This window comes from Delphinus delphis, chromosome 15 (genome assembly GCF_949987515.2).
Source record: "Delphinus delphis chromosome 15, mDelDel1.2, whole genome shotgun sequence".
Classification (NCBI taxonomy): Eukaryota; Metazoa; Chordata; class Mammalia; order Artiodactyla; family Delphinidae; genus Delphinus; species Delphinus delphis.
This window is the reverse complement of record NC_082697.1, coordinates 61,749,851-61,772,661: the sequence shown is the minus strand read 5'-3', so window position 1 is coordinate 61,772,661 and position 22,811 is coordinate 61,749,851. Positions and strand designations below refer to the sequence as shown.

Genomic DNA, 22,811 nt, shown 5'->3' with positions numbered 1-22,811 from the left:
TAAGAAATGAGATATAAAATGAGATCTGAAGAATGAGTGGAAATCAACTAGGAGGGAGAGGAGAGAGCAGGAAGAAGTTTTCAGGCTGAGGGAAGGGCATATGCAAAGGTCCAGTGGTAAGAGCCGGAGGTGGGGGGCAATGGGAGGGGCAGGGAAGAAGTGCCTCTGGTTCAGGATAACTGAAATAGCTGACCAGGGGTCAGTGGACTTGAGGTCGTCCTGACTCTGCCATTTACCTGAAAGTTACATAAACTCTCTAAACCCCAGTTTCTTTATGAAAGGGGATGATATACCTGCCTCCCAGTTTTTTTTGTTTTGTTTTGGTTTTGGTTTTTGGCTGCATTGGGTCTTCACTGCCATGTGAGGGCTTTCTCTAGTTGCGGCGAGCGGGGGCTACTTTTTGTTGCGGTGCACAGGCTTCTCATTGTGGTGTCTTCTCTTGCTGCGGAGCACGGGCTCTAGGGGCTTAGGCTTCAGTAGTTGCAGCACGTGGGTTCAATAGTTGCGGCACGTGGGCCCTAGGGCGTGCGGTTTCAGTAGTTGTGGCTCACAGGCTTAATTGCTCTGAGGCATGTGGGATCTTCGCAGACCAGGGATAGAACCCGTGTCCCCTGCATTAGCAGGAGGATTCTTAACCACTGAGCCATCAGGGAAGTCCCAGTATTTTTAGGATGACGTGAAATAACATGCACACAGTAAGGGCTTATAAATGTTGGTTGCTCTGTTTATTATTAATGGATATTGCTCTGAAAATAATAATGGTCCATTTGTTAATAATATACTCTTTGCCTAGAAAAATCATAGAACAAGAAGTCAGGACAACTCAAGAACAAACTTTTTATTAAAGGATCAGATTGAGTATTTTATGCTTGTGGGCCCCATTACAAGTGGTCTCTTACAACTACTCAACTCTTGTAGCATGAAAGCAGCCACAGACCCTACATTAGAAAGTGGCGATGGCTGTGTCCTAATTGGACTTTGTTTACAGAAAGAGGCAGCCAACCCTGGAAACCAGATTATTAAAACCCCAAAGCAAGTCTCTGTGGTTCGAGAAGACATTTCAGGTCCTTCCTCTATGTACCCTTCCTTCCCTCGTTTGGAATGCTCTCTGTACACATCAGTTACATATATTGGGTTGGCCAAAAAGTTTGTTCGGCTTCTCTGAACGAACTTTTGGCCAACTGAATATTTGCATCAGCGTACAATATCACATAATGATAACATACAAAAAAGTGAGCTGCAACAATAAAATTCCCATTTTGTCATCATAAGAGCTCGTGAATTCAGATTGAAGTTTATGAGCTGCCATTTATTGCACTTGAGGTGGTCAGTTGCAATGATCCTGTGTCAAGAAGCTGAAACTCCTCATTGCGATGATGAAGAATCGTTCAAGAACTCTGCATTTCCTTCAATTGTCCTAGCTTGGTTTAACCCAAAAAGCAAAATCTGAGACAAGGAGTTATTGTGGAAATAGCTTTTTGCAGGGAAGAATTCTGAGAAACTGGAGTGGGGGAACAGTGACAGTGAACTTGGGAAGAAGGTGAAATCAGTGCAGTGGTGACTTACTGCTCTGGGCAACTAGGGCTTAATCCCACTGGAGACCTTCTAGGGAACTATGTAGAATATGTCTCATAAATGTCCACCTGAGACGTGGAGTATTCACTGGCTCCCATTGGTCAAGGGAGGTGTTACTTACCCCCCCACACTTCAAGAATTGAGCATGTCAAGACCCTTAATGTGGTCAAAAGCAGGGCTATCAAGTTTCACCTGCACACAGCTGCTTGTGCACAGTAATGTAAACACATAATTAAAACTTTAAATCAAAATTACTCTACGGATTAAAGAATGTCTCTCTCTGACCACTGACCCCTAGCTATCCAGTCTTCCCCAGGGGCAATTTTTGTTTGTACTTCCTTGTATATCTTTTCAGATGTGTGCTATGTATAGCTATTGCTGAACCAGGTTTGTTTGCCTGATGTGCCACAAGCCAAAATGCTGAGGTGCCAAGGTTTGCAGCAGAAAAAGGGTTTATTTACAAGGTAGTCAAGTGAAGAGACAGGAGAACAAATCTCAGATCCACTTCTCTGCAGGCGAGGGGCTTGAGATATTTATGGGATAAAGAAGAAGGATGGGGCTTCCCTGGTGGCACACTGGTTAAGAATCCGCCTGCCAGTACAGGGGACATGGGTTTGAGCCCTGGTCGGGGAAGATCCCACATGCCGCAGAGCAACTAAGTCTGTGCGCCACAACTACTGAGCCCACACACCACAACTACTGAAGCCTGCGCACCTAGAGCCCGTGCTTCTGCAACAAGAGAAGCCACCACAATGAGAAACCCGCACACTGCAATGAAGAGTAACCCCCGCTCGCTGCAACTAGAGAAAGCTCGCGTGCAGCGACGGAGACCCAACGCAGCCAAAAATAAATAAATTAATTAGTTAATTAAAAAAAAGAAGGTTGGTCTTAGATATGGGGAAAGGTGATTGGAGGTAGGGAAAATGTGAGGTAATCACTGTTCTACACAGACGTATTTGAGTTACACGCTTTTTCATGGGATGTATGTTCAAAAATGGAGGCACTTAGCACGATCCGAGGGTGGCATTTTTGGCCCTCTGACATCAAAAGGTTATTCATCAGACACCCACACAGGCCCAGTTTTAGGGTTGGTGGTCCCAACCAGTCTTAGCCTGATTGAGCTTGAATAAGACACAGCTGACTCCAAGTTCCTGGAAAACAACTCAGGCAAACATCTTATTGTTTAGGCTTCATGAAGCTTGCTGCCTATGCAATTTGAACAAAATAATTAAGGCAAGCTTGCCTAGTGAAGGTGGGCTACAAGCAGAGGGGTTTTTAAGCAAGCTGTTAGACAACCTCAAGAATTTCTATTAGTGACCAGTTTCTGTTAATCATATGAGGCACAGGATGTTTCAGGATGAGTTGGGTTTTTGGGGGTTTTTTTGCCCCAAGCTTCTCTCTCTTTATTTTTAGGTATTAATTTTTTTTATTGGAGTAAAATTGCCTTACAATGTTGTGTTAGTTTCTGGTGCACAATGGAATGAGTCAGCTCTATGCATACCTATATCCCCTCCCTCCTGGACCTCCCTCCTCCTCTCCCCCCCCATCTAGGTCATCACAGAGAAGGATGAGTTTTTTAATTATATGAAGAATGGTTTCATAGGTAAACAAATAGTATTTTCCCTTTTTTAAGACCATCGGTGACATACTACACACAGTCTCCTGTACCGTGCTTTTAAAAATTTCTATCTATTCATCTTTCTGATAATTACATATATATGTTTAGAGCTCCCTCTTCTTTGGAATGACTGCATAGTATTTCATTTACCTTAATTTACTTAACCAATCCCCCTACTGATGATATTGTTATTTCCAGTTATTTTTTAAAAGTCAAGATGATTGAGGTATACATGCGGTAGTGTACAGCTCTATGAATTTTGATAAACATATACAATCATGTAGTCACAACCACGATGCAGAACAATTTCATCACTCCAAAAGTCTCCCTAGTGCATCTTTATACATAGTCATCCCCTTCATTCATCCCCAGCCCCTGGCAACCACTGATCTGCTCTCTGTACCCCGCCCAAAAGGACTTTCCCTTTTCCAAAATGCCATATAAATGGAATCATACAGGATGCAGCCTTTGAGCCTTGTTGCTTTCACTAGGCACAATGCATTTGAGATTCATCCATATTGTTGTGTGTATGAGTGTTTGGTTCCTCTTTATTTCTGAGTTATATTCCATGGTACAGATATACCACAGCTAGTTTATATCCATTCACCAGCTGGAAAACATTGGGTCATTTCCAGTTGGGGCAATCACGAATAAATCTGCTATCATTGCATACTAGTTTTTGTGTGGACATAAGTTTTTATTTCTCTTGGGTAAACATCTAGGAGTGGGATTACTGGGCTGTATGGTAAGTGCATGTTTGACTTAATAAGTACTTGCCAAACTGATTTCCAAAGTGACTGTACCACTTTGTCTTTCTACCAGCAATATATGCTAATTCACCCGCATTTGGTATTGTCATTGTCAGTTGTTTTTATTTCAGCCATTCCCATAGGTATATATAGAATTTTGTCTACCGCAAACAGTGCTACAATGAATATTCTTATACACATATCCTTTAAAATCGGGTATGAGTATAACTGTAAGATATAGTCTTAGAACTAGAATTGATGGGCCAAGGATGTGAAAGGTTGTTTAGGTATGCTAAACAGCCTTCTGAGAAGGTGGGGCCAGTCTCGTTGCCTACGAGCTAGGTATGGCATTGTGTTGGCCAAAAAGTTCATTCTGGTGTTTCCGTAACATCTTAATAATACCTGTTTCACCACATCATCACCAACACAGTGTATTACCCAATATCACTACAATTTTAAATGAGATTTCACTTTAGACGACTGCTCTATGCGTATCTATCTCATAGGGCTGTTGGTGAGGACTTAAAGTAGAGTTTTAAGAGCAGGGCCTGCCACACACAGAGTGGCAATGGAGGTTAATAGTTATTGTATGATTACCACTATTAATCATTATTATTTGCCTCTCTCTCTCTGAGTTCCTCATCAGTATATTCACAAACGCTTTTTCCAAAGAGCTCAAACGTTCTGCCTACGGAATTTAGTTAATCCTCATAAATCTCTTCAGATGCTGGCTAGGATTTCAGGCACTGTGGGCTTTACAGAATAGGGAAGTGCAACAGGATAGCACTGTTCTAAGGTTACAGAACAGATCTGTGTCCCACGAGGTCAAAATGAGTCGAGTTTGGAATAGGAATGGGTTCCTCTAGGTTACAATGGCTGTGAAGCTTTTTTTCACTGCCATCCACTTTAAGAAATACACCAGGAACCAGAACACACATATAGACCTGAAACAAAAGTTTCAAAAACAATACTTCTATGTTTTCTATTTGTTCCATTCCATTTTATTGAAAATATGTTCATTGGGATATGCTAATAGATTTCAAAATCTACTATTGGGTTAAGACTAGTAGTTTAAAAGGCAGTGTTCTAGGTCAAAAATGTTGACCTTTCTGGGAATACAACTGGAATCATAGAACCTCACACTCAGTTTTGGGTACATTATTCCCTTGTTCCTTTTTCTTCATTTCCTTGGGACGCTAGAGCTTATTCGTTCATCAATCTTCACAAATAGCTCTTGGATTCCTTATGTGCACTGCCCAGTATTAAGCGCCAGTGGAGAAAACAGGCTTTGAAGAGCAAGAGGCCTGGATTCAAATCTCACCTCCACCATTTGCTGGTGATCTTGGTTACGCCTCTGCAGTCTTAAAACACTCAGTTTCCTCCTTTGTGAAACGTAGTAGTAATAGAGAAATTAATGTCAACGCATGTAAAGCACTTATAAGAGTGTCAGGCTCATTCATAGTAAGCCCTTAATACACTGGTTCTCAAGGAGTTATCCCCAAGATCAGCAGCATCAGCATCATTTAGTAACTTGTTAGAATGGAATTCTCGGACCTCACCCCAGATTTACTGAATCAGAAACTCCAGGGGTGGGGCCCAGAAATCGGTTTTAACAAGTTCTCCAGGTGATTCTGATGCATTCTCAAGTTTAATACCTGGTAACTATTAACAATTAGTACTTGAGGCTGCTGAGGTGAGCAGTGGGCAAATTATGAAGGCTAAAGTTAAGCCCTACGGTGCCAGCAAGGCTCCTGGTAAGGTTCCAACCTGCCTCAGCCCGGGCTTACCCTCCCTCCTCCCTCAGCAGGGCCCGCCTAGTGCACTCGCTGATTGGTGGGGTCTCTCTGGACCGTCACCCCATCCAACCACGGAGAACGTAAACGAAGAGGGGCGGGACTAGGCGCGGCGAGAGCGGCGAGCCTGTTGGCTACAGGCCACGCCGCGGGGCGGGGCGGGGCTGCGCGTGCGCACGGCCTAGGCGCGCCCGTGTGGGCCGTTGAAAAATGGCGACTGTTGCTGAGCTGAAGGCGGGTGAGTGCGAATGGGAAGCTTGCCGGCTGAACTTTGTCGGCCTTCAGCCTGTGAAAAGGATGGGACGAAATGAGGGTGCGCGGAACACTAGTCAGCCTTTTCGCGGGTCGTTCTGTGGCGTCAGGGCCTGCGGAGCGTCCAGAGGGTGTGGCGGCCGCCGCGCGGGGGCCCTGAGGGGATGTGGTTGCATAGGGACAATGTTTAAACCGGCTTTGAGCTGGAGGAGGAGTCCCAGGATCCCCAGGTACCTGAGAGGTCTATAGTTCTGCACCTTGGGGCTCTGGCGCATCCTTCTGGACCTCGACGGGGGCGAGGCCGTGGGCCGGGCCTTTTCCTCCGGGCTGATGATTCCAATGTCTAAACCACCATTGTTGGTGTTCCGCACAATCCTAAACCATTTGCTTGCTTATGTCATTGCGTCCATACAACCACCTGCGAGGTGGGTCGCGATTTTCCAAGGGGAAAAAGTGGAGGTAGAAAGGTGTCTGGCTTGGCCATTCTCCTGTGTTTTTAGGAAAAGTTCCACAAAGGTTCGAGCCCTTAAGCTGAGAACGTTTGTACACCGTTAGTTTTGACGCAAATGTCCAAACAAGTAATAGTAATTATAGTTATTAGCCATCGAGCCTTATGTGTCAGGCACAGCCCAGCGCCTGTGTTATCTAATTTATTCTGTGTATGAACCTTATGCCCATTTCATAGATTAGGAAATTGAGGCGCTGAGAGGTGAAATAGATCGACTAAAGTAATTTAGCTATAAAGAGGCAGAGTGAGAACCTAGAGATGCTGCACCAGGCCTGCAGGTCTTAGTTACTGAGTGATACTGCTGCCTGCCTAGTAAAACCAGTTACATTTTTCAGGGAATTTAGGCTCTAAATCAGTGATTCTTAGAGATTTGGTGGGGAGAGTATGATTTGAGAATATGATTCAGGAATTATTGATCTAAATGTATATTTGCGGCCCAGGACTGATGAACAATCATTACAAAGGCATACCTCTATCCACAAGGACAGACTTGACATGAATTGGTGAACTCTCTCCCCAGGAAACACATATCACCTGTACTATTGCATGCAACTTCTGAGGATTTAAAGATACGTTGGAATATAAACCAGGTTAAGAAGCTCTTTCCAAAGAAATTGTCATGGTACAGTGTTTTAATAACCATGATAATAGAGGGCAGATCAGGATGATACGGAACCCTAGAACTCTCTAGACAAGGGATGTCCTACACAGATGTAGGGAGCCCTTTATGCTTTTCCTGCATTTGTCAGCTCTGAATATAATTAGTGTTCAAGAGAAACCCATTGAAAATGCTTGCCAATCAATTATCTTATATGGGCTTTCACCTTTTTAAAGCACTTTCCCCTCACATTTTTCCACCTTACTTGGTTCTACCTCTGAGACATAGAACGCATGTTGGAGAAGACAAGTGAGGCAGGAGTTAGTGATCTACCGCTGAGGTAGTGATGGGACATGCTGGGTTTCCTAACTCCAGCTTCATTAATTCTCATTTCTTTGCTGAGTACAAGGCTGTGCTGTGTGCAAATACAGAGTAATTGGGGGGAAAAAATCTCTCCGTCTAATTTCTAAAGATGGAATTGGAGAACAGGGGTTCAGTTATGATCCCAACATGATAAAGCTGTACCTGCCTTTTATGGGCCTGTTGCACAGTCTGACTGGGTGATAACTACTCTTAACACACCTGCAAAAAAGGTTGAGGGGATGAATCTACATATAAGGGCCAAGAAAGGTTAAAGTCTAGTCCAGATTGTATCTCTTTAATCAACAAAACCTGACTCAGGTTTTTGTTGTTTATCAAAGCTTAAAAAAATTTCATGTCCATGCCTACTTGGATACACTCCCTGGGCTCCTTTTATTTTATTTTATTTTTGGCTGCATTGGATCTTCGTTGCTGCACGTGGGCTTTCTCTAGTTGCTGCGAGCGGGGGCTACTCTTCGTTGCAGTGCGGGGACTTCTCATTGCGGTGGCTTCTCTTGTTGCGGAGCATGGGCTCTAGGTGCATGGGCTTCAGTACTTGTGGCTTGCGGACTCTAGAGTGCAGGCTCAGTAGTTGTGGCACATGGGCTTAGTTGCGCCGTGGCCTGTGGGATCTTCCCGGACCAGGACTCGAACCCGTGTCCCGTGTGTTGGCAGGCGGATTCTTAACCACTGCGCCGCCAGGGAAGTCCCTGGGCTCCCTTTCTGAATTGTCATTATTGGGGTGTACTTATTTATAGCATAATACAGTATTAAACTATATTTATTACACCAATAGTATACAGCACAGTATTATAATGCCTCTAGGCAGCTCTCTATTCTAGGCACTATGGGTGAAATGTGTTAATTCTCTGGAGTTGTTATTTAGCTATTAAGGACAATGTGAGAGAAAAAAAAAAAAAAGGTTCCAGACCACTGCAAGGGATGATGCCAATTCAGCCCTATCCATATTAGTATTTATAGCTAAATCTCATTATCATAACTACTGATATTTGTAATAATGACCCTTGCTTATCAAGAAGTTAGATTACATTCAGCATATATATCCCTGATTCCTTGAGATGACATTGATAAAGTTACATGTTAGATTTCTAAGTAGGCTTACAATTTCAAAATCTTACTGTTTTAAGGAATTAACTCATAATTGCCTTTAAAAAACAAACCCCCCAGAACAAAAGCCCACCTTTTTGTTCAGAATGGGCCATTTCCCAAGGTTTCGGGGTATCAGTTTTTATACAAAGGGCACGACATAGTCCTTCCTTTTTGGAGTGTACTTGTTATCTTTAATCATCTACTTTCTGGACCAGAGGGTTTTAGTGACATACAGAACCTGTCTGCAGTGACAACCATTCTTGAAAAGATATGAGACACTGGGAGATAAGTTCAGGTCCCAGTAAGCTGAGTATATTTCTCTCCCCCTTTTCTTCTTCACTAAAGAATGTGTATCAGTCTGTAGCCTCTGACAGTGATGATGTTGGAAGGATAAATTTGCATTTGCTTAAATATATTAAAATAGTAAATCATCGCAACTCAGGAACTTTATTTTTTATTACAAATGTGGCTTGTGGTAGCTAATGTGATGATTGTTCAGTTTGTCATAGAGTATAGGTTGAAAGTGCATGTTATGCCATTTACCTTTTAAGCATTTTTCTTCAGAGTTTGGCTAAGAATGACAAAATTCCTTCTGTAACTGAAGCATTAATATTTTATATTTAACAGTTTTAAAGGACACCTTGGAAAAAAGAGGAGTATTAGGGCATTTAAAAGCAAGGATTCGAGCTGAAGTTTTCAATGCTCTTGATGATGAAAGTGAACCTCGACCATTATTGTCTCATGAAAACCTTCTAATTAATGAATTAATTCGGGAGTATTTGGAATTCAACAAATATAAGTATACAGCATCTGTCCTCATAGCAGGTAAGAGGTTATTTATTGTTAGTTACCTGATATGAAATCTGCCTCTTCCCTTCTCCCAATTCTCAGAAAGTGTTTAGCCTAGAAATCTAATTCCATTACCAAACAGTATCATCTGGGACATGACTGGAACATAAAACCTCCCATGGGCTCTTTCCATAGCTTGAACAAGTGCTTGTGAGGTTTATTGTATTATAGGGGGAAATAACTCAATAAACACTTAAACTAGGTGCATACTTTGAAAAATCATCCATAATTCCTGGCACTGACAATAAATACTTGTTTACTGGTATTGAGAATAAACAATTCTTTACATTTTACCCTATGTGCTGTCCGTCTTTTTTCTATGTATATGCTTTAAAAATACACACACACAGATTTAATATATATTCTTTATTAAAAAATATAAAACATTGGGAGATAAAGCCTCAAAATATTGCTACCATGTATTGATCAGGCACTGTATACAAATGTATGTGAAAGCATGATATCTAAAAAGGATTAGATAATCTATAGAAATTTCAAATAACTGTGTTGTACACCTGAAACTAATATAATATAATATTGTGAACCAACTATACTTAAATAAAAAAAGAAATAAGAGGTCAACTATACTTCAATTAAAAAGAAGAAGAAAAAAAAAAGAAAAGGATTAGGAAGGTAAACTCCAAACTCATTCTAGTGATGGGAGGGAGAGAAATGGTATTGGGGGGAGGGAGTCAACAGTTAAAAAGAAATTTATTTTATCTGTTAAATTTTATTTCTTAAGAAAGCAAAAGAACTGGAAGAATATGCACAATAGTCAGGATCAGCATTGCCTCTGGACTGGGGGAGATGAGGTTGGGAGGATGATCAAAAACACCTTGCATGTACATAACTTGATTCCCTTGTTCAAGGTGTAATCTGTGCTTTAAGACTGTTTGGTGCCTTGGAGATATGCCTCATCAAAGAAAAGAGATCATGAAGTGGATTTTGGAAGAGAGAATGGATTCCTTATTTGTGATGCTGGAACTTTCCATTCGATAGATCTTTTGTTAATATTCTAGATCTTTTATTTAATGTTAACTGAATGTTAATACCTTAACTGAATAAAGACTGATGATCTTTATTGGTTTAAGGATCTTCAATATCAGTATCTTCACTTTCTTCAGTTTGTTATAGATGGCTATATAATACATTAATAATCAGAAAAGAAGAATATGAAAATATCATCAATTAGATGTCTTGGACTTGTGCTTACCTAGAATGGAATATAATGACATAGTCAAGTTTCTACAGTGTCTTGGCTTTTTAAAACAAAAAATGAGGTAAAATTAACATATAAGATTCTTTACCATTTTTAGTATATAGTTCTATGGATTTTACCAAATTCATACAGTTGTGTAACTACCACCACAATCACAATCACGATATAGAACGTTTCCATCACCTCAAAAAATTGTGTCCCTTTGTAGACAACCTCTTCTACCCTCAAACCCCTAGCAACCTCTGATCTGTTGTTTTCTGTACCTATCATTTGCCTTTTCCAGAACATCATATAAGTGAAACCATGCAGGATGTAGCATTTTGAATCTTTTTCCTTTCACTCAGCATAACACATTTGAGACCATGCTGTTATTTTTCCACTCCGAATAGCATTCCATTGTATGGTTGTATTGATGTATCTATTATCAGTTGATAGACATTTGGGTTGCTTCTAGTTTTTGGCAATTATGAGTCAAGCTGCTATAAAACATTCATTTACAAGTTTGGCCGAACGTTGTTTTCATGTCTCTTGGGTAAAGAGCTAAGAGTGGGATTGCTGGGTTGTGTGTGGTAAGTGTATGCTTACCTTTATAAGTGGATGCAACATTTTGTTCTCCTACCGGCAGAGTATGAGGGTTCCAGTTGCCCTGTGTCCTTGCCAGCACTTCATATTAGTGTTTATTGTACTTTTAGATTTATTGCCACCAAATGGATATCAGCACTGTCATGTATTTAATTTACAGGCTTCTTAGAAAATAGGACTTCTGAAGTCTAGTATATAGAAACAGTATTTTCCCAACTCAAAATTGGGGGATTTAAAAAATAAATTTATGTTAAACTGTATTAAAATATGCATTTAACAAAGTGGCTATTCTGAAAGTCATAAAATCACACACAGTTGCATCTGCCTTGGCGTGTGCCATCATTCTTCTAAAATCTGAAAAATGTGTATACCTCGTAAGTGTGGTTTTCATCAAAATCCTATTTACTTTTTACATTAATAAAGACTCAGTGTTTTATGATTTTCCCCCCAGAATCTGGTCAACCCATAGTTCCATTGGACAGACAGTTTCTCATCCGTGAACTAAATGCATTTGAAGAATCAAAGGATAATACAATGTAAGAAGTTTTTTAAAAAAATAAGTTTTCAGATACTGTTGTATTGGAGTCATAATTGCATAGCAGTGGTTTTATTTCATTTTAATTCAGGAGGTATTTATTTGGGCCCAGTGTGTATCTAGCACACGTCTACGGTGTGCAGCTGTGTGTAGGTGCTAAATGCCTGTGGTTTCAGAGGACTGAGCACCCCTGCTTTATCCTAAGGGTCACGTCTCTTGGCTTCTTCATCCATCCTTTTGTTTTTTACCTGAGGCTTTGCTCTATCAGTTGTTTTCTTCCTCACATTTAACTCTTCCTCCTCACTGCTTCCTTCACTTCAACTTGGGAATGTACTCAAATCTCTCCTCTCCAAAAAAACCTCTTAACTCCTTTTTATCCCTGAACTTAGTGAAGATCAACCCCCTGTTTTCATTTTGTTATTACCCCCTCTTTTGCCTTCTCTGCATTTTAAGTTCTCCCCTCACCATTTGTACTGAAACTATGCTCTTGAAAAAGAGTGACCACTTTCTAGTAGTTTCTTAGTTTTTTTCCTACTTTAGTGTTTCTTAAACTTTTTCTAGAGGATCCCTGAATGGCAGAAAAAATTGTACCTAGGATGCCTGGGAACATAGATCAAAGCACCTTTCCCCTGGTAAGAAATTTCTTTGAAGTCTCATGTTTTCTCTTTCTAAAAGGTTTATTGAATTTTTTCATTCTACTTCATGATATAATTATTTTTACCATTAAAATGTTTTAAATGACATGCCAATTAAATTGAACTCTCCCTCAAATCTTTGTGTAAAATTAGTGTTCTGGGATCATATGGCACCTGTACTTTGTACCAGGCCCCTAGCACTAAGAGTGGATATATATCTATTTCCAATTTGAGAAGCTCAGCTTTACTTGAGTTTCTGCAGTGTTTTGTAATATTGACAACTCTTCCTTAAAACACTTCTGTCATTTGTCTTTTATGACCCTTTACTGTCTTGGTTTTTCTGTCTCCCTAATGGTCGTCACAGTTTCTTCATTGGCTCCTTTAAGGTTCCTTTAAATTGTGGGCATTCTCCCCCAAGTTTTGTCCTTAACTTTCTTTTCCTCTTGTCCCCCTGCCCACTTTTCTGTGTAGTCTTGAGTCTTTAATGATGTCTCCACGCTGGTGACTGTGCTTTAAATCTTACAGAGCTCGTGAATTACGGGCCCACATTTCTGCTGGCATCTCAAACTCTGTGTGTCCAAAAATCAAGTCCATTATTTTCATCTCTTCAAGCCCCCCTCATAGCTTCCTCATACAGCCATTCAGGTCTTCACCTGAGAGCTCACTTGCACTTCCGGCTCCTTACTTCTCCACCAGTCATTTTGCGAGTCTCATCAATTTGGCCTGTGCAGTAGCACCTGTCTGTCCTCACGACCTGTGCCAGGCAGTTCAGGAGGCGTCTGTCCTGTTTCTCTCCAGTCACTTTCTTTTCTAACTCATGTCACGCTGCCAATAGTTTGCTTTCTGAAAGCAAATGTTGCTTTAAAGCATTTCCATTGAAAAGTTTTCAGATTTCAAAAAGTAATGTGGTCCATATATGGTGTAGGCTCCAGTGGAAGTCTGAAGTAGCATTAATAGTCACATTAATATTTTTCAGTGAAACTTAAGAATTTTCACAAAAAGTAGATAAAGTGTATAATAACCTTATATTAGGTCAAGCCATGCCACCAAATGAGTTTGTGCCAAATTTATGAAGAAAATTAGTTTTCAGAGTTTTTGTTTTTCAGAATTGCAAATAAGGCATTGTGAAGCTGTACTTTAAAAACATTAAGTAGGATTTTTGAAAAAAGAAACCTTAATATTCATGAAGCTGCAGGTTAAATGTGGTAGTTTTATATTTTCTAATATGTCTTAAAAATTTTAAATCTTAAGTAAATTTTATTGTAAATTTGGAAAACAGAATTTTTTTAATTTAAAAATCTTCTTTGACCAGTTAACACTTTGGGAAACAATGGTTTAAAGTAGACGAAGAGACCTATTTTATATTCCTGTATGAAGCTTTTATAAGAGCTGAGGCATCTTATTAAATAGAGAAACTCACTCTCTTGGTTTCTTTGTGGTATGGAAAAATTGCTTTTGTGTGTAGTTGGTTATTTATTGCTGTATAACAGATTACCCCAGAAGTTGGTGGTTTAAAACAACAGACATTTATTATCAGTGGAGAGGAATCTGGGCGTGGCTTCTGTGGCTGGTCTCACTCAGGAGATTGCAGTTAAGATGTTGACCAGAGATACAGTCATCTGAAGGCTTGGCTGGAGCTGGAGGATCCATTTCCATGTGGCACATTCACATGGCTGCTTGTCGGAGGCCTCAGTTCTTCACTACATGAACCTTTCCACGGGACAGCTTGAGTGTCCTCATGACATGGCAACTGACTTACCCTAGGGAGAATGACCAAGAGAGAAGGCAAGGAGGAGGCCGCAATGCCATTTATGACCTAGACTCTAAAGTTGCAAGTGCTGTCACTTAATGCCTTACTCAGTTCCTGAGAAGTGAGTTCAGCTCACACTCAAGAGGACAGCAGTTAGACTCCACCTTTTGAAGGGAAAGGATGTCATACTTTGAACCATCACACCTGCTAATAAGTAGATAGATTATCTCAAAAAGACAGTCCATTAAATTGATATTTTCAACAGTGATATTGGAAACAAGGGAAAACCACTCTTTATTGTCATCAGAGCAGCCTCCATTGGTGCAAGGGCACTAATGTAAATCTCTAGGCAGCATGCTGTAAGGAAAAGAATATGGGACTTGGGGTTCAAGTGTAAAGTTTGTTGACTATCTAAGCAATCTCTAGCAAATCCTCAGTGAGCTGTGGTTTTCTTATTTATAAATTGGAGATGATGATTATGATATCACAAGGTAAAGATAAAATGAAGAGAGAGAAGAGTGTTTTGTAAACTGTAAAGTAGCTTTTAAAATACTAGTTCTTGCCCGACTCCTGTATAGCTTGCATTTATATACCATTTAATATGTGCCAGGTATGGTTCTAAGCACTTGATATTTATTAACTAATTTTGTCCATAACTGCCCTATGAGGTAGAGACTATGCTTATCCTCATTTATAGAGGAAGAAACATTTATGAGGCTGGGGACGTTAAGAATCTTGCTGAGGTCAAGTGGCAGGGCCAGGATTTGAACCCAGGCAAGGATTTATTAATCCAATAAATATATATTGAATAGTTGTTTTGTATCAGACCATGTTAGGTAGTGGGAAATCTTATACTGGACTTCGGAGTTTAAAAAAAAAATGCTGATTCCTGTGCATTGATTGAAATTGTATTTCAGCTTAGGTGAGGTTTAACTTGTTAGTGTTTTCTCTGGATTTTAAAATTGTCTTTAGAGTTAAATGGTACACTTAAATTTGAAAAGGCATGAACAAGTTTGCAATTTGGATAATAACCATGCATCTTTTTTCTTTTAAGTCTGGTGAATTACTTGGCTATTTTCGTGTCAGAGGCTACCTTTTAAAGAGTAGATATTTTTAAGCTTTTCCTATTTATTCAAATTGAATTGATTTTGATTTTCTTCCTGCTATAGACCTCTTTTATATGGAATTTTAGCTCATTTCTTGCATGGAACTAAGGATGACATCCAAAATACATTTCTGAAAGGGTCTTCACTTCAGCCTCCAAACCCAAATCTTGGCAGACAACCTAATGGAAGAAAGCAAATGGGTATGAGTTTTCTGAGACTTATCATTTAGCTATCAGCAAGTATGTTTTCTTCCTATCTGTTTTTATCTTTGGAACAGTTTTTCCTAAGATTTTGAGTCAAAGTTTAATTCCATTTATATCCAATATAGTTAGCCCGTGTTATTTATCCTCAAAAAAACAATGCTTTTCAGAATGAGAATCTTGTGAGGGGTGGGGAGATGACTAGACAAAATTCTTAGATATAATTTCTATAAAGAAGTGTTGAAAAACTTGATTTTCACATAGATTTTGTACTCTTTGGAGTAGCTTAGATCCTTAGCGTACTGAAGAAGGAGCTTTTTATCACATTATCAATTTTTTCCCCTCTAAGACTGAAAAAAGGCAAGATTGCTGAATATAGATAGAGCAGTCAGAGGTTTATGTGTTGTCCTTTGCATTTTCAGGATTCCTTTCTTTTGAGGGGGTGGGGGGAATACTCTTTGTGGTAGTGTTGTAGTTATCTATAAATAAATTCTTAGGAGAACAGCTCATATTTCTTTTAAGAATGCTCACTCTTCCAATGAGGTTTCAGTTGTTTTGATTATATCAGCAGTAGAACCTCAGTTTGATAATCTAAATTGAATGGTTTATAGCTCAGTGTTTCCAACTGTGGTTGAGAGTTGATCTCTCTTTTTAAGGATAGTCATAGGTGGGGCTCAGGCAGCTGATTATCAGAACAAATATAAATCTTTTTTTTTTGAACCTGCACCCTTGGCAGTGAAAGCGTGGAGTCCTAACCACTGGACTGCCAGGGAATTCCCAGAACAAATATAAATCTTGACTGTTGAAGTAAACTTTTAAGAAACATCTAAAGTGCAAATTGTCTTTTGCAGTTTTCCTGAACTGCCATGAGCAATATTGATCATGTTGGGCTTCCCTGGTGGCGCAGTGGTTAAGAATCCACCTGCCAATGCAGGGGACACAGGTTCGAGCCCTGGTCCGGGAAGATCCCACATGCTGCAGAGCAATTAAGCCCGTGCACCACAACTACTGAGCCTGCACTCTAGAGCTTGCGAGCCACAAATACTGAGCCCACGTATCACAACTACTGAAGCCTGCGTGCCTAGAGCCCGTGCTCTGCAACAAGAGAAGCCACCACAGTGAGAAGCCTGTGTACCTCAATGAAGAGCAGCCCCTGCTCGCTGCAACTAGAGAAAGCCTGTGAACAGCAACGAGGACCCAACACAGCCAAAAACAAATAAATAAATTTTAAAAAAAGAAAGTATTTAATTGCCTTTTGAGATAATTGCGAATATTTAAAAAAATATATTGATCATGTTAAATACTTACTCTGTCTCTTAGATCTGAAAGCAAAATATTTGTGAATCACGGTGATCTCTTGAAGGTTAGTTCTGACTTTACTAGGAGTTATCCTTCTATATATCTTAGAATTCTAAGTCCATGGAACATTGGAAAAGAAATCATTCCCGTCTTCTTATTTTAGTTGAGAAAACCAAGACTAAGAGGTTCATTGACTCATCTAAAGCCTGTAGCTGATCATTTTTAGCAGAATCAACACCCTTGATTGCCATTCCTGTACACTTTCCACTTAAAGAATATGGAGAAGTTTTCTTAGTTCCTTTTTCAGGTATTGGTAAGGAACTGTCATTATTGCCTACTATTTGGCAAGAACTTAAAAAACAAAACAAAACACACAGTACAAGAGTAAATGTCTAAACATCAGTAGTATAATGTGAAATTCCCTCTAACCTCCTCCCTCCTTGCCTCTCCCTAACGCCTTGATTTCCCTCCCCTCCACAGAAGGTAGTGCTGTTAGCAGCTTGGTGGGTGTCCTTCAGGAGTCATTTCTACATATTTAAATTTATATGCACTGTTCCTGTGCATATTATTCCTACAGTTTGCTTTTTTCACTTGTTTTATCAATTTATGTAGATCTGCTTCTACCTCGTTCTTTCTGTAGTATTCCATAGTACTATTGTTAATCACTCTTTACTGATCTACTTTTGTATCTTTTTTTTTTTTTTTTTTTTTTTTGGCTGCATTGGGTCTTCATTGATGCGCATGAGCTTTCTCTAGTTGTGGTGAGCGGGGGCTACTCTTAGTTGTGTTGTGCGGGCTTCTCACTGTGGTGGTTTCTCGTTGCAGAGCACAGGCTATAGGCGTGTGGGCTTCAGTAGTTGCAGCACGCGGGCCCTAGAGCTCTCAGGCTTCAGTGATTGTGGAGCACAGGCTTAGTTGCTCCGTGGCATGTGGGATCTTCCCGGACCAGGGATTGAACCCGTGTCCCCTGCGTTGGCAGGTGGATTGTTAACCACAGCACCACCAGGGAAGTCCTACTTTTGTATGTTTTAAATTTTTTGCTTTTACAGTATTGCAGGGTAGCATTAGTATTTTTCTTATGTGGATGCCTAGAAGTAGAATTGCTGGTTCAAAATATATGCATATTAAAAAATGTAGTAGATATTGTTTAATTCCCCTCCAAAAAGGCTTTACCACTTTACATGCTTGCCAAGAATATATGATAATGCCAGTTTCTCTTTAATTGTCACCGGTGGATATTGTACACATTAACACATGTTAACACAGCAAACCCATGACGTTGGTATTTTTAGTTCCAGTTGGGTGGGTGGGGGCAGGGTGTGCTAGAGAGGATGCAAGAGTCCTTGGGTTACCTTGGCTCCTGTCTGTATAAAGTGCCAGAGACATCAAAGATTCGAGTTCAGCAAAGCTTTGGGTACCTATTCTGTGGAAGACTCAGAAAGGAGAATGAGTGCACTAATAGGAGAACAGTGATATTGCAAATTATTTTTCTTGATCATCAAAAATGTTACTGACACAACAGGAACCTCGTGCAATGAATTGTGAAGAATTGTTAGCCCCAAATTGCATTATGTTTCAGTAACACATTTAGGCATTTAGGCATTCCATTTACTTTCTCAACTCCAACTTATTGTGTGAAAGATACATAAGTTTTATTTGACAACATCGAGACGTTATAAAGGTATTAAAATAATTATTCTTCAGATTATATACCTTCTATCTACACAAAGTCATCCAGCTGAAATATAAAACACTAAAATTAAATTCTCTTTTATTTGAAGATAAGTCCAAAGCCTGCCATCATGAAAGCACTTCTTTTATTAAAGCTTTCAGAGTACAAAAAAAAAATGAAGAGGGTTTATATAACAGGCACACTCACCTTTGAAATGGTAGCCAGTTCATTAATGCTGCTGATATTAGTGCTTGTAATATTGAAAGCAAGGTAGTTTTTGCTATAAATAAAAGCCCAGATATTTTATAATAGAGAAAATCATTATCAGCTCAACATTATTGCACATCTATGAAGTACATGAGTGACATACTTAACTCTTTTATAACACTTCTCTAGAAAACCTAAAATGGTTTTGCCTTAAGGATATTGTTGATCTTGTTCTTCCAGCAAAGTTGCCTAACACTGAGGGGGATGAATTTTCCAGACCTGTGGTAGTGTTAGCACTCTGCACTGCCTCTGAGGATGAGGGGCTGCTCTGGACCAGCAAGACTGTGTGTACAGCAACTTGTCCTCAGAATTAGCAAATCTAGTGTGCATTTTTGGTGCTACAATTGTATATTTCTAACAACTTGTCTAAATTTGTATTTTTTTGTCTCCTGTTATCAAAATGGTCATTAAAAAGGTTTTGTATTTTTACTTGTAAAGAGTGTTTGGGGAATTGGGGGTTAGGATTGGGGGGGTTCATGTTTTCTTAGGAATTTAGTTTGTGCATCACATTTTTTTCTTTCTTTTTTTTTTTTTTTTTTTGGCTGCGCTGGGTCTTCATTGTGGTGCGTGGGCTCTCTAGTTGTGGCACGCAGGCTTAGTTGCCCCATGGCATGTGGGATCTTAGTTCCCTGGTTGGGATCTTAGTTCCCTGACCAGGGATCAAACCCATGTCCCCAGCATTGGAAGGTGGATTCTTAACCACTGGACTACCAGGGAAGTCCCTGTGCATTGCATTTTTGTCGCATTGGATGTTAAGTCTCTTTAGGTTCTTTTAATCAAGAATACTTCTGCCTGCTCCCCTCTCGCCCAGGACAAAAGAAATGGAGCATACATACCTAGGGCCCTTTCTTTACTATTCTGGAGCACAGTGTGTGGTCACAGAGGCTCTGGGCTCCTCTGAACCTGCATGGAACTTTCTTGTTTTGGGCTGAAGAACATTTTCTACAATTTCTCGGGGGGTTTTCTGATTTTGGTAGGAAGTTGTAAACCATGCTAGTTTTCTTCTTGCCGCAAGAGGGTGCTGCTGGGAGGATTTCTATTTGAAGAAAAGTTTTTTGTTTTTTGTTGTTTTTCTTTTTAGTTGAGCTTTGGCATCCCTCAAAATACTAATTGAATACACAGTCCTTTCTTGTGAATTCCATTCCTTACATACAGTGTAAGTTTGTAAGTACTTATCCATGGGTTTACTCCAGGGTGTACTCTATTCACTTACAAAAAAATAGTCAGGAAACACTTGTGAAAAATTAGAGTGAGTCCCTAGTACTAAACATTTCTGATTTCTTCAATAGGGTTTTTTAAAAAAAACCCTTTTATTGTCCTAAGCCATCTAAAGAACTCAAACAATATTAAATATATAACATCCTATAATGTATGTAGATAAGTCTGCCTGCTGCCCATTTTTACTTGGGATGAGTACTGACCTTTGCTTCTGTTCATTGCAGAGGACCACCTACAGAAGGAGCAGGGGAGGAGCGCTAACACTGAAAACCTGCACACTTCTCCCGCAATGAAGAGATGACATTTCCATGTGGGGCATTTTTTATAAACTTGTATGCATTAAATAACTTATTTATCCTCCTAATGTTACCAGAATTCATCACTAATATTTGTACTTTGTGGAAATGTGAGTTTCTGCAAAACCTTTAGCCCCTTGTGTTTTACTGCATTTGTGAATAAAAGCTAACTCTGTCATCTAGCTTACCAGATTTGACTTGAAAGAAAATGTGTTGTTTTTAGGAAGATTTTAAAGGCCCCTAAAGTTTTGAGAAATGAAAGGGTTTTTTAGTTCCCTATAAATTCTTCTAAAAAAAAATCAGGTCTTTATAGCCATACGCTCTGTTCTTTGTTTGGCTGCACCACATGGCTTCCAGGATCTTAGTACCCCAACCAGAGACTGAGCCCAGGCCCCCGCAGTGAAAGCACTGAGTCCTGACCACTGGACTGCCAGGGAATTCCCTGCTCTGTTCTTTACCATGGCACATTAATGAAATTTCCTTCAGGCTGGAATTATGTGGATTTATAGGAAAATTCATTCATGTTTAAAAAAAAAAAAATTTAAAAGAACACCAAAACCAGAAAAAACTATAATTCCTATAAAGTTTGATTGTTTTTGGGGGTGGAGCTAGCTATTTTTCAGATAACCATTTATAATTAGGTTTAAGTATCTGAATTACTACCTAAATTTGAACATTGAAACTTGGTAACGACGTACTTTTTCTTTCCTTAGACAGTTTGGTTTCTCCTAGAAGATTTAATTAAAAGGTGTGTGGGGGGGAATAATTCTTTTAATTCTGCTGTAAGTAAACCAAGAGTTTATTACGTGAAGAATGTGGAATAAACATGAAGAGACAGGCTTTATGAGAAATACCAGAAAGTACCTTTTAAAAGATGGCATTGTTTAACCTCCATGTGGCCTTCAGTTGTGCAATTACAAGATGAGCTATGAAAGGGCCAACTCTTACTTGTATGGGCTCTGAGTGTCTTATTAAATGTCGATTTTTATTCTTGGGGTAGAAAAATAGTAAGAGCTCTTATAGTGCCATCTCTAAAATGCTACTTTGATATTCATTGACATTTTTATAATATGGAGTCTTCAGACTGATTTCACTGAAAACAACAAACTATTATAGTAGACACCTGATTGGCACAAATCATAAGGTGTATTCAGAACAAAACTGCATGGGCGCCTGTACACTGACAACATTTAGCTTAAACATTTTCCACAGGGAAGGTGATAAGCGCTGTAGTTGACAGAATTGGCGTTCTTTTCAGGGTATAGATTCTGTGCTGCTTTTGGAAATTATTGAAACTTGATTTTATTTTTGGTGCTAGTCAGGGTTCAGTCCTTACAGATTAACCAAGAACTTTTATCTGAATGCAGAAAATTATTTAAAAAATTGCCTTAAACCATACTTTACAAGTCAAAGGATTTTGAGAGGCCCTATTGGTGGGCTAAAATTACATATACAGATGTAGAAGTATTATAAGGGCTCATTTCCATTTTTTAAATGAAATCTATAGTACCTGATTACACTTATGAATTCCATTGTATTGTATGGGGAGTATAAATATCTGAATTATTCTCAGAGGATTTAGTTTACATGCAGGGCTGTTGGTAGTGGACACTGTTTACCTCAGGAATTGCAATCATGCAGGACTGGGTTAAGAAAAAATGCTGGAGTTTGTCATTTTGGATACTGATATAAAATCATCAAAATAGAAGCTAAACAGAATTGTCACATGTAGTCTATAGCACATTTGTATGCATTATTCTATAACTGGTTTGTACCTAGGCAACTTTTATACTTTCAGTGTATCATTTAATAAAAAAAAAAAAAAATTCAAGCAACTCACCTTTGTGCAAAGGGCTTTCCTCTGACTGTTCTGTCATCAAGAGGTGTCCACTGGAACCAGAAGAAGGCTTGGCGATGGCTCCCTAGGCCTTCATTCGGGATCTCCAGGAACCTAGTTGTTGGAGGGTGCATAGTAAGGTTGAGGGTACTTGGCATCAGCCATATCACCCCGGGACAGTTATTCTTCATAGGTGGAAGTGGTAGGGGCTGGTGGTGGTATTCTCTGAGGGGACAGTATCATAATGTGTGGGGCCACATATGGCTTGAAAAAGTGCATTTAGTAGTAGTTTTTTTTTTTGGCCATGCCACGTGCCTTGTGGGATCTTAGTTCCCTGACCAGGGATTGAACCCGGGCCCTGGCAGTGAAAGCTCCGAGTCCTAACCACTGGACCGCCAGGGAATTCCCATATGTTCTAGTAGTTTAAATAGGTTCCTGAGCTGAGACACTTAAATTCAAGGAAGGAAAAGACAAAAATAAACAGAGGACCCATCAAACTCTTCTCACGAACTCATAAATTAAATTAGTACATCATTTCTGGTGGTTTTCATGAGGTTGTTGGGAGAAGTTATCCTCCAGACATGCTCCAAACTCCAGGAGAAGCTTCAGGAGAAAACTTATACAAAAATAGGATGGGAATTGGACTTGAAGAGGGATTTAGGAAAAGTAGACATTTAAAACTTTGGCAATGTAAAAACTCGGCAAGAGCAGAGGTGGCGTTTGAAGATGATAAATTTAAGCATAGCATATATGCTTGCTTAGAATAAACTAATAGCTTTATAA

General features: G+C 39.6%; 1 protein-coding gene across 5 annotated transcripts; it reads left to right on the top strand.

Annotated features, from left to right (window-relative positions):
• Positions 1-5,894: 5,894 nt before the first annotated feature.
• On the top strand, positions 5,895-20,373 carry CEP20 (centrosomal protein 20). Of its 5 annotated transcripts, XM_060031808.1 has the most exons (6): positions 5,895-5,973; positions 9,191-9,388; positions 11,665-11,749; positions 15,303-15,439; positions 16,760-16,802; positions 20,120-20,373. In XM_060031808.1, exons 1-5 carry the CDS (start codon positions 5,946-5,948, stop codon positions 16,780-16,782), a joined length of 471 nt encoding a protein of 156 aa, XP_059887791.1. In that variant the 5' UTR covers positions 5,895-5,945; the 3' UTR covers positions 16,783-16,802; positions 20,120-20,373. The 5 variants fall into 5 exon arrangements, with proteins under 5 accessions (XP_059887791.1, XP_059887788.1, XP_059887790.1 ...); XM_060031805.1 differs by lacking the exon at positions 16,760-16,802; XM_060031807.1 differs by lacking the exons at positions 16,760-16,802; positions 20,120-20,373 and adding an exon at positions 16,291-16,677.
• The last annotated feature ends 2,438 nt before the right edge of the window (positions 20,374-22,811 follow it).